Source organism: Prinia subflava, chromosome Z (genome assembly GCF_021018805.1).
Source record: "Prinia subflava isolate CZ2003 ecotype Zambia chromosome Z, Cam_Psub_1.2, whole genome shotgun sequence".
Lineage (NCBI taxonomy): Eukaryota > Metazoa > Chordata > Aves > Passeriformes > Cisticolidae > Prinia > Prinia subflava.
In genome coordinates this window covers 64,689,570-64,701,646 of record NC_086283.1, presented here as the reverse complement: position 1 = coordinate 64,701,646, position 12,077 = coordinate 64,689,570, and the positions used below count along the sequence as shown (strand labels likewise).

The 12,077-nt window shown below is 47.0% G+C and overlaps 1 protein-coding gene across 1 annotated transcript in view; it reads left to right on the top strand.

Moving 5' to 3' along the window:
* KIAA1958 (KIAA1958 ortholog) overlaps positions 1-12,077 on the top strand; it is a 61,494-nt gene that overhangs the window by 28,881 nt on the left and 20,536 nt on the right. The window contains exon 2 of the mRNA XM_063422905.1: positions 10,612-11,873. Coding sequence (XP_063278975.1) covers positions 10,724-11,873 — 1,150 coding nt within the window. The 5' untranslated portion in view covers positions 10,612-10,723. The remainder of the gene's footprint in view (positions 1-10,611; positions 11,874-12,077) is intronic.

Here is a 12,077-nt window from a genome sequence, read left to right as displayed (position 1 = left end):
AGCACAGCTTCAGACACTGTCTCCTTTCCTCTCAAAAAAAAAAAAAAACAAGTCCTTCCTAAAACATCCCAGAACACATGCACGCTGTCTGAATTTTACAGGCTACCGATTTAAAAGAAACTGAAGGCCAGCGCATGAGAAACACTGAAAAAATCTTTAAAACTTCTATGACCCGAGTCACTCGATCATAAGGAAAAGGGCAGCTGTGGGCGCTGATAAGCGAGCTGGAGGAGGGGCGGGCAGGGAGCAGCGCGTCCCACGCGCGGCTCGGCGCTGCCGCCTCCACCGGGCAGCCCCTCTGCCATGGCACGGCTGTGCGGCTGCCCCTCTCCCTTTCTTCCTGAGAAGATCTGCATTGACTGCGGTTTCCAAGGGAACGGCTTCCCCAACAGGGAGTGGGAAGCTATGGAGGACTGATCACTGACTTTTGGTCCTCCAAGGACGGGGCATGGGCGGGGTCTGCCACCGAAATTCCCAAAGGGGAAGTAATTTCCGGTCTCCTCCATGCGGCCCCGTTCCCGCATGGCCCATGCTGGCGGATCTAGCTGCGTCCGGCAGTCACGCACAGCACTACCGGAGCTGGAATCGCTACTGAGGCAGCTAGGGACCGGACCAACCCGCCACACGCCGACAGCGGAGGAACCGCCGCCGGGAAGGGGAAGGGGGGAGGGGGAGCCCGCTGCTCCGCCGCCGCCGCGAATGGGAGGGGGGTGAGGGGGGGACCCGCCGCCGCCGCTGGGAGGAAGGGTGAAGGAACCAGCCGCCCCCACCCCCGCTCTGCAAGCGGAGGGGGACTCGCCACCACGGCTGGGGAGGGGAGGGGAACCGGCCGCCCTGCCGCCGCTGCTGCTGCTGGGGGGCTTTTCCAGGGTCGGCTAAGCCACCACGCGGTCACCCCCCACGTGGCTCATGGCGACTGTACTCGCCGCGGCAACGCTCAGCGCTGCTAAAACAAACTAACAAACAAATACTGGGAATGAGGTTGAAAAAGCCATTGCGGGAAAATAGCGAGAGGGACCGGGGTGGGGGCCGGGTACCGTCGCTGCAGAGAAGCGGCGGGCGGAGGGACCGGGGGGTGCCGGTCCCGACTGAGCCGCCACTGCGAACAGCGAGGGGGGGCAGGGGGAAACCGGCTGGGCTGCCGCTGCGAACAGCGGACTCGTGCCTGGGACAGAAACTGGGGCAGAAACAAGAGACAAGCCAGAACCTGGGGCAAGCACAGGGACTGAGACAGGCACCAACACCGGAGCCGGCAATGCAGCTCCCAAGGGACGATCTTAGGGTGGTATCTCTGTCGATGGTTTCTCCCCACTGGACTTCTATCCCTTTTCTTTCAAAATTTTCTCTTTTCTACCCATCCTTGTCTCTGTTTACCTTCCCTTTTCCCCCACAAAAAAACTACTTTTCTCCTTTCTCCCACACTATTTCTTAATACAATTTACCTTCTCTGAGGAACTATAATAAAGCTTAAAAAAATAAAAATCTACACTTTCTATACTTTCATTCATCCACATTCACTCCACTCTATTTTTCACTTACTCTCACACACAACAAAACAATCACAACTACAAGGTACCTTTTACTTTCCACACACTTTTACACTCTTTAACCTGGCCAGATAATGCCCTTCACAAACCCTCAATCTGGCAGTGTTGGGGGGTTCTCCCTTCCCAACCCCAGGTGCTCTTGGGTTTATTTCCTAGATTCTGCAGAATTTAACATAACCCTGGATGTCTCAGAATTGCTTCCTCCAATCCAGCTGGTTATCAATGCCCTTCACAAAACCCTCAATCTGGCAGTGTTGGGGGTTCTCCCTTCCCAACCCCAGGTGCTCTTGGGTTTATTTTATAGATTCTGCAGAATTTAACATAACCCTGGATGTCTCGGAATTACTTCCTCCAATCCAGCTGGTTATCAAAACCCTCAATCTGGCAGTGTTGGGGGTTCTCCCTTCCCAACCCCAGGTGCTCTTGGGTTTATTTCCTAGATTCTGCAGAATTTAACATAACCCTGCATGTCTCGGAATTACTTCCTCCAATCCAGCTGGTTATCAAAACCCTCAATCTGGCAGTGTTGGGGGTTCTCCCTTCCCAACCCCAGGTGCTCTTGGGTTTATTTCCTAGATTCTGCAGAATTTAACATAACCCTGGATGTCTCGGAATTACTTCCTCCAATCCAGCTGGTTATCAAAACCCTCAATCTGGCAGTGTTGGGGGTTCTCCCTTCCCAACCCCAGGTGCTCTTGGGTTTATTTTATAGATTCTGCAGAATTTAACATAACCCTGGATGTCTCGGAATTACTTCCTCCAATCCAGCTGGTTATCAAAACCCTCAATCTGGCAGTGTTGGGGGTTCTCCCTTCCCAACCCCAGGTGCTCTTGGGTTTATTTCATAGATTCTGCAGAATTTAACATAACCCTGGATGTCTCGGAATTACTTCCTCCAATCCAGCTGGTTATCAAAACCCTCAATCTGGCAGTGTTGGGGGTTCTCCCTTCCCAACCCCAGGTGCTCTTGGGTTTATTTCCTAGATTCTGCAGAATTTAACATAACCCTGGATGTCTCAGAATTGCTTCCTCCAATCCAGCTGGTTATCAAAACCCTCAATCTGGCAGTGTTGGGGGTTCTCCCTTCCCAACCCCAGGTGCTCTTGAGTTTATTTCATAGATTCTGCAGAATTTAACATAACCCTGGATGTCTCGGAATTGCTTCCTCCAATCCAGCTGGTTATCAATGCCCTTCACAAAACCCTCAATCTGGCAGTGTTGGGGGTTCTCCCTTCCCAACCCCAGGTGCTCTTGGAATAATTCCTCAATCCCAGCAAAAGTTTTTTTGTTTTTTTGTTTTTTTTTTTAGGGTCCCCTTTTTCACACACTTTACCTTTTCCCTGGGGGGGTTTCTCTCACTCCTTTTTACCATTCACTTTCGTCCCGGTGCTGGCCGCTTCCCTCGCGGGACAACGGAACCGCAGCGTAGGGGACTCCGCTCTCGCTTGGAAGGTCCGGGTGTTACCCCAGCCCGCCTCTCAGTCACACACTTTCAGCCCCCGTTCCGCGCCAAACGCTGCCCCCCCCAATCCCAGCAATTCTTACCACTCCGTTGTCCTTGGGTCTTTATTCTTCGTGCACACTTTGATGTTAGGAGCTGGTTACCGCGGTTTTTAGGGAATTCTTTCCCTTCTCTTTGCCTTATTGTCTCCCTTTGTCCTTGGATCTTACCCTTTTCCGGGGTACTCTGCAAGGACCAGAGCCGAGGCCGCCTAATGCAGGCAGGACGCGTCTTCCTGGTCTCTAATCCTCCCACAGCACCCACAGTGGGGTATTTTAACCGTACTCTGCTACCAAATTGTGATAAATGCCAATCACTCGTTTTCTTAAATTTATGAATATTTAATAAAGAATAAAAATTGGTTACAAAAATATTAATACAATAATAAAAGTTTAAAAAAAGTTTTCAGAGACAGGACAAATAATGAGACAACAAGAGCAAAGAAGGTAGCCCGGGCTTTTGTCCCCCCTCCCTCCCAGACAAAGGCTAGGAAGGAGAAGGGCCCAGAACAAAGAGAAGTCTTCTTTTTTAAGCCTTCAGTTTATGACTATTCATATCTTACGTAAAACAAGTAATTTTCAGCTGTTTCTTGTCACAAAAGCTTTCTGTTAATTAAAAGAACACATGAGAGCATACGTCCTTGAGAAAGTTAGGTTCTGTGGATAAGAGGCCATAAATTCTTCTTCACTAGAAGGTTTAGAGGCCTCTGTAAGGTTTAGGGGCCTCTGTGAATGTTATCTCTCTGCTGACGAATTTTTCTTCTTGAGCAAAAAAATATAACACACATACACAGCTTCTATTGTACTATAACTTATTGTTAATTACAAAACTACATTCACTACATTATTCTAATGTTAATATAGTATAACTTTTCTATCTATCAGATTACATATAGTAAATATCTGCGTAGAGCCACATATACAATATGCCTTTTTCACACTTGGTCAGGGATTCATGGTAAGGATTTAACATGTCTGAGGAATTATTGAAAGAATTACAATGGGCAGGAGAATAAAGAATGAGAAATAGGTCAGTCTCAGGAAGCTTAACTGAGACTGGCATGTAGGTAATAGGAGAGGTTCTTATGTACAAGATCTTGCTCAGATTGATCAGTTTTCTGCACCATCTGTTCTACCCCCTTTTCACCTGCTTCTCCTGGTGCACTTTTGGTCTCTTGTGACCCTGCAGCCACACTGTGCAAGAGCAGGGCTCACATAGATCCTGTTTTAGTAGGCTGGGGAAAAAAAGATTACAAAAATAGAAGCAGTGGTGCCTGTAGCATTACATTCAGATTAAGGATTGAGCCATCAAATGGTTGCTTAGTCAATTCTGGTGTTAATGGGTGAATCATTTTACTTTGTGGAGGCAGGCCCTTGGGAGGCTCTTAATCCTGTGATAGTCTTCCACATGAAAAGGTAAGGAAACCACAAATGCTGTCCCAGCCAGCTGAAGGAATTTCCCAGCAAACAGATCTTGCTGCTTTGCTCTGGCTTGCCTTGATGACAGCTGCAGCTGAAGGCGTGACACACTTGGCAAGGAAAGTATCCTGAAGAACAACCATCAACTTAGAAGGAGCTGCAGCCTTGTGGAGTAAATGTGACAGACAACCGTGACATTTTTCTGAATGGAGTACAGCATTACTTGCCCAGAAACAAATGTATTTTTTTTTCTTCCAACTACCCTCTGAGCCCCTCTCTCAGGAAACCATTCTTGGTGCTGCTTGTTATTGGTAGGAATTGTAATTGTGGTTCATTGAGAGTAAAGCCTGCTTATTCAGCAGCAGAGCTCCTACTGATTTCAGAAAGCCCAAAATAAAAGCCCCAAATCTCCAAGATACACAAGAGGGAAGGCACTTTCTACACATAAATGACTGAATTTATGTAAAACTTGGAATCCTAGAATTGTGGAGGTGGAAAATTAGCGTGAAGGTTTTGGTTTGTTCCTACTGTGTACCCCTATTTATTTCTAAATTATTTCTTACAGAGCTAAAATCCCAGATAAACAGCATAATCTTACATAAGTTGAAAATAGTGATTTTGTTGAGGTGAGAGATTCTTTTTCCCTTGAAGACGCCATCCAGTGACTCTGTTAAGTGAGAAATGAGCATAGCTGGGGAAATTACTGACTAGCTTAAGAATACGTGACATTGCCAAACTACCTCCCAGGCTTGCAGAACTTGCCAGGATTTGTAAGCCTTTCCTCTATAATGTATGCTCTTTTGTTTCTTGAAAAGACCATTAAAAACACATCTTCCTAAGTAAAAGGAGCCATATACAGTTTGTATCAGAGGTGGAACCTTCCCCTCATGGTGAACTGGGTAATTACTGGTAACTACTTGATTCATACCTCGCCTATAAGACCTCATTGCTTTCTACCTGCTTTCTTTCTCACTCTCTCTCTGCTGCTTCTTGCTTCATAGCCTTTATTTCAAGCAGAAAGTAAATTCAATAATATTTGAGTTGACATGGAAGTTTTTTACTCCAGAAATCAAAAATCAGAGAAAATGCACTCACTTATTCCCATTCCTTTGCTGATCTGTTTTGGTTGTCTCTCCTGGTCCTTTGTCGTCTTGATGACCTCCTTAACAGTATTGGTGAAGAAATCAAAACACGGGGGCAAAGAGGCTGAGGTCTAACTCCACTGCTAGCAGGTGTCCTCTCATAGGAGATAGCAGAGAAGGTGATTAGCAGTGGTGTGATTTTGGGTGCTCTGTTGCGTGGCTGGGGCCCCCAGCATTTGCAGGTGCTATCTGGGCAAGGCTGCAATTCCTGCTGAGTTTACTTCAGCATCTTACTTTCTGAAAGAGAAATATACAGGTGATCCTGGACTGATGGCTAGCAGGGTCTGTGGAACTGCAGTAGGTGTTTGTGTGGACTTCAGTACTACTCTGCCTCTGTGGATGAATTTACACTTGGATTTCTGCTGTTATTGACCTCAGTCATTTATCAATGCTAAACATGTTGCTTAAGAAATTCTAGTAATAAGAGAAACCATAATATTGTTCATTAGTTAAAATCTTGAATTAGATAGATACTTCCACTATGGCAGCCAAACACTTAATACACAGCGCTTTTAAGTATGGAAAGATAGGTCTTTCAAAAAATGAAGCTATGCTTCCCCTTCAGATGCTGATGGAGTAATAGTCTAGTAAGTTTGTACAGAGTGGAGAGACTGAAAACAGAGAGGATTTAAAATATTCTGAGCTTCTCTTGCAAGTGTGAGAAAGCAGGGCCCTGTAGCAATATCCAGCTGTTTTACAGCTGGATATTATGAGTCTGATCATAACAGACCCAACTCGGCTGACCCAGCTTGTTCTAGAAGTCCCTAGGTGAATAAGAGCTCATGCAGAGACCTCAGCCAATCATAGGCAGTTCCAGAGAGCACACGTATCACTGCTCAAGGAGCTGGGCAGAGCTAAGACCTAGGCCAAGGGGTGTCTAGAACTGGGAGTTATGAACTTCTGGTATAAGGGAATTCCAGACAATAAAACATGCTGCTTATCCCATGATCAAGAGGTCTCAAGTCATATTTTCTGTCTCCCTACCAATGACCCCCTCATGTAAAGAGCTCAACTGCTCAAAGTTTTTTTTGAATGTAGAAGCTGACAAAACATTGCTTCTCCATAGAAACACTTAAAAGTCAGGTTTCAGCTGCTGTAAGATTACTTTGAAATCCACGCTATGTAAAATGAAGGGTTTTTTACACCTGTCTTTTAATGTTTTAGGATTCAGGGTTTAGTTTTTATACAGCTGTCTGATTAGAACAATTATTTTTTATTATTAGCAGAAGTAAATTTTGCATTGTTTTCCTACTTAAGAATCTTGAACTTTTAGAAAATTTTCAGTAGTATTAGCCTTAACATCATGTCCCAAGAGGACTGTTAATGTAGTCCCAGCTATACTGTTCCCTTGAAAAGAATCAGCATGGAAGTACTAATAATCAGTAGTGGTAATAGAATTTCAAACACAGATATGTGTGGTGCAAGTTAGAGTGAATCAACTTTTCTAAGATTACCCTAGGAAGGAATCCATTGCTAACCACCTGCGGTTCTGTGAGTCGACAGAATCCCAAGAAGACTTTTCTCCTTCTTTATAACAAAATGCACCCATCAACCTCCCTGAGCTGTGAGTCCACCAAATGCATGCTCCAGTGTACAGGCTCTGCTGGAAGACACCCACGTCCCACTCCACACCTCTGCATCATCCCACTTTTTTGCATTCAGTTCCTTCACTGCATCCTCATCTCTGTTGCCTCCTTTCACAGGGAGACATATCACAGAATCCTTTTTAGTCCTGAGAAACCTTCCATGGACCTTCCATAACGTCCTAACCAAAACTCCACACTATCACCGTCATGTGCAAGGAGCCAAAAGAGGTAATGTCGCTGAGGTAGCCAGATATCTGCTCCCCAGTGGTGTTTGTTCACTCTTTTCATGGGATAAAAGAAAGGATCGATGTTGGGCGGCTACCAACTGCTATTGCTCCTGAGACTTGCCTGGTGCACCTCCTCTGCATCATAACAAAGGGCCTCTTGCTACTGGTCTGTGCAAAATCAGGAAGAATTTTGTCTGCGTGAAAGTCGCTAAGCCAAGGCCCATCTTAGAATGTGAAGGACAGCTACTCTTTAAATGTTGCTATTTTTCATTGCCCTTTGGTCATCAAATGGATGTCCTATGGAAAAACTCTGGTTCTGGATACAGAAAATACTGCCTTTCCCAAATCAAAAGGTGTTCCCCTTAATGCATTAACAGATTCCAAGGCATGGTTTTGCAATAACAGCACTTCCTTGTACATCACACATTCTGTCCACATTAGTCATTGTAGTCGTATGTTGCAAATAAGGTTGTAAAAATCTAAAAAAACCCTTAAAATCTGACTCTTCCTTGAGGGTCCAGATAGCTGCAGTGAATTTCCAGCACCCAGACATGCTTCACACTGAATTAGATATCTGTAGGCTCTGAACTGCAGAAAAGTGCTGTGGAAGATTAAGGTTTCTGTAATGCAGTTAAAATACTGGTGTCAATCACATTGAAACTACATAATATTTTTTGCTAGTTACGGTATGATTTCAGAGTTATCATGTTATCAAGTTATTAAGCATGAGTCATCAGATCTTGCCAGTCTGAATGAAGGACTTACATAATCTCTAAAATGTGATTTAGAAAACAAGAGCAGACTATCAGCCAGGATCCTGCTGTCTGACTGAGCAGACGACGTACTCTTCAGAAAACCAGAGACATAATGATGCATTTTCTGTGCTTTCTGCAGCATGGGTCCCTCCTGCCAAGGTGCCATTCGCAGCATCTGTTGAAGTTGGCAAACTGAAGACACAGTGCTTCTGAGTAACTGCACAAACAGTCTTGACCATGGCAGTCAGACCTTATCTCATTTCCCTAAGGAGAAAACAGTCCTTCAGCCAAAGGAGGCTTTCTGTGTTCCCAAGATACATTCCTGGTTGTGTGGCAACTGAGCAGCTCCACGATACCACACAAGGTTTACACTGATGCAGCTTCTCACTGTATTGCTGACTTTAGCTCTCCCTCCTTTCCCCTGTTCACTTTCCAGATTGTCTTCTTTGCCTTGCTATGAGTATGGTGTTCCTCCTCCTGTGTTTTGGTGTTTCTTCTGTGGCAGGGGATGTTGTACGTACGTATCTTTGAAGATCTCTCTTAGAAGAAACATGGATGCCCCAGGGGTTTTGACCCCTGTGAAGAGCGATCTTTAAAAGCTTTAAAACAAATAACAAAATATAACAAAAACACACATTTTAGATATTTAAAAGTCGTATGTTTGAAGAAGGAGGTCTTCTCCAGTGCCTAAAAGACGTGCAAATTGGGGACCTTCTGCATTTATTATACTTCACAGATGCACTGGTCATGCAAGGAGCTTTGTGTTGCAGGTGATGCTCTTAGATCTCTGTTTGCATGTGGGCTGGAATTCAAATTATTGTAGCCGTTGTTCTCTGTGCATGCACTCTGACTTGAGTACTGCAAAAACAAACTTGAATTTTACAAAATTTTGTTTTCTAATTATGTTCTTCTTCCTGTTCATTCATTCCCTCCATGCTTTATTTCAAAGATGTTGAAAAATACATAGAAATTTACAAAGATTCTAGAAATTCCCATGCTGGCTCCAATTTTGACCCCAGCAAAGACTCAAACTGGGTGGGGTGGAAAAACCTGGGAGTAGCCTTATGGGGAAAATCATAGGCAGTACTTGTCTATTTCTCATTTTGGTTTCCACAGACCAACCCTAGCTGGTGAATGGGAGTGGGTGGGCAGGGATGTGCAAGGTGGAAAATCATTGAAACACAGCCTCCTAACCTCCCCTGGCACAGATACATCTGCAGCTAACTAGTGACAGGTGACACTGAGGAGCAACTAAGTAGACAGGTAGTAATTTGTGTTTATTTTAGGGAAAGCATTCCTCAGGGGCGGTTAGCCACCATATGGCTGTCTTTCTGAGCCTTGTCACAGTTCATTTTGCATTTTAAAATGCTTGTGTAGAAGAGGATAAGGAATAAAATGAGGTTTAATGTTGCCATGAATGCTGCATTTCATCTGGGAAAAATGTAATGGGCTTTCTGTCTATATGAAAACGAAAGTGAAATGAGGACAGCTGGAACTTCAAGACTTGCAGGTCATGTTCACAAAGCACAGCAGAGAGAGGGGTTAGGGAGAGCCTCTAAACAGACCTGCAGAAATGAGAGGAAGTTCACAGATGCTTTCGCTGCCTGAGGTCATTGGAGATGACTTCTCTGTCATTGAGTGTATACAAAGACAGACATGCAGACTTTGCTGTCATCTTGTACTGCAAATTTCTGAATATTTTTAGTGAAACTGGCAAAAGTTTTTCTTTAACTAAATCATGATTTAGATATTGGAAAACAGAGAATATGAAAAAAAGCAAAATGTTAAGCGTCAAAGTTAAAGGAAGGTTATGGCTTAAGTTTTGCATGTCCTTTAAGAGTCTGCTAAGCCTTTGAGCAACTGATGACTATCAGTATAGAAAAGTGAAAAGTAAGTTTGTTTGCTTATTTCTTTTATTGAAAACTAAGTTTTGAGCCTTCCTTTTGATACCTCTTAAATTCAATTGAAAAGGAGATGTTTGATTCAGTTGAGAAATGTGCGTAAATTATGTAAAACTTCATCACTTCTTCAGATCCAGTAAAAGTTAGTGCTTGATTGCTACCCTGGTGTTCAAGAATAATTGTATGTTCCAAGATTTTGTTTAATTTTCATTTCCTAGGTATGAACACACAACCACTATCTTTTGGGCTGCTTTTATATTTTGTCAGAGATTTAAGCTTCTAATAATTTTGCCACTGATACTGAATTGGCTTGTTTGAAAAGCAGTTTTCTCTTCAGTTCTATATTGCAGGGATGTTCTGAGGATGAGGAATGAGGCTGCTTAAAACCAGGTGCAATTCTGAGACATGTTTTGAAGGGCATGAGATAAAAGTGAAATGGGTTTAGCTGAGTGTACAAATGTTTCATTTTCCCAGGCAAATATGCTCATGCTTTGGGAGTGCTGAAGAGTGGGGTTTTGCTCTGTCTCTCTGCAGGTGAGAAGTAAGTATGAGTTTGGCAACGCACGACCATCAGTGCCAGGACCCTGTGATCTGAACCGTGTCTTTAGCTAACTTCCCGGTGGCCAGTCGCTGTTGATCCTCTGCCATGGAGGACTGCCTTCACACCTCCTCCGAAAATCTCTCCAAGCTAGTGAGCTGGGCCCACAGCCATGGGACCATCTGCAGCCTCATCCCCAACCTCAAGCACCTGCTTTCCGAGGGGGCCCACGGCAACCTGACAGCCATGTGGGGCTGCAGTGCTGGCCATGCCTACCACTGGCCCCTGGCCGCCACCTGCCGCGCAGGCTCCCAGGAGCGCGTCTGCTTCCAGGACAGCCGCAGCTTCAACTCGGACAGCCCCAGCATGCTGGGGGTGCCATCAGAGGCTCAGGCCAGCCCCCTAGAGCGCTACCCAGGCCGGCCGGGGAAGGCCAAGCTGGATTGCACCCGCACTCGTGACTCCTGCGACTTCTCTTACTGCAGCGAGCCATCAGAGCTGGGCGAGCCTGTGGAGGAGTACGAGGATGAGGCCACCCTCTTCGACATGGTCTGCGAGTCCTCTGTCACCGACGAGGACAGTGACTTCGAGCCACACCCGCACCGTGCTCCCACTGGCCCCCGCAAGCGGCCGCCTGCCGCTGCCCAGGCCCAGGCGCAGCCCGCCGACGAGGGCGGCGGTGACGTGCTCCTCAAGAAGATCAAGCAGGAGCTCCCTGAGGACTACTATATAGTGGCCAACGCGGAGCTGACGGCCGGCACCGATGGGCCGGCCCTGGCCCTGACACAGATGTCCAAGCCCAAGCCTCAGCCCCTGGCTGGGCCCTCTTGCCTGGGACCCACCAGGACCGCGCCCCAGCCGGCCGCGGGCCCCGACGCCGACCCGCAGCGCCCGTGCGCCTCCCCACCTGGCCCGCCCCGCATGGCCACGCAGCGCCCGCCCCGCGGACCCCTGGCCTCCCCGGCGCGGGGGGCAGGCGGTGGCCCCGTGGCTGCCCTGCAGGTGCCAGCCACCAGCTCCAATGCCATCACCACCGCCGGGAAACCCATCAGCATCCCCCTCTCCGCCCTGCAGCTGCCTGGTCAGGAGGAGCCACCGGCTGCTGAGGAGACCCTCCCGTCCATCCCACAGCTGGCCCCGGGTGGTGAGGTGGCCGGGTCGCCCTCGGTGAGCACCGAGCCTGAGGTGAGCTCCAGCCAGCAGCAGCCCCACGCCGCGCCCACCGCCACCCCTGAGGCAGCGGCGCAGCTGATGCCAGGTAGGACACTGGGCGGGGGTGGAGGGGTGGTGGTGTTGTGGGGGTGGCCCCCAGGCCTGGCTCAGTGAGGCTGCAGCCAGGGTGTATGTGCTGCGTTGCATCAGGGTCCTGCTGGCACATAAGTCAGTAGGTGTAGAAGCCCCATACACCTGGTAGAGGATTCAGAAAACCTCAACTAAGCACCTGCACATGAGAAAGTGTACT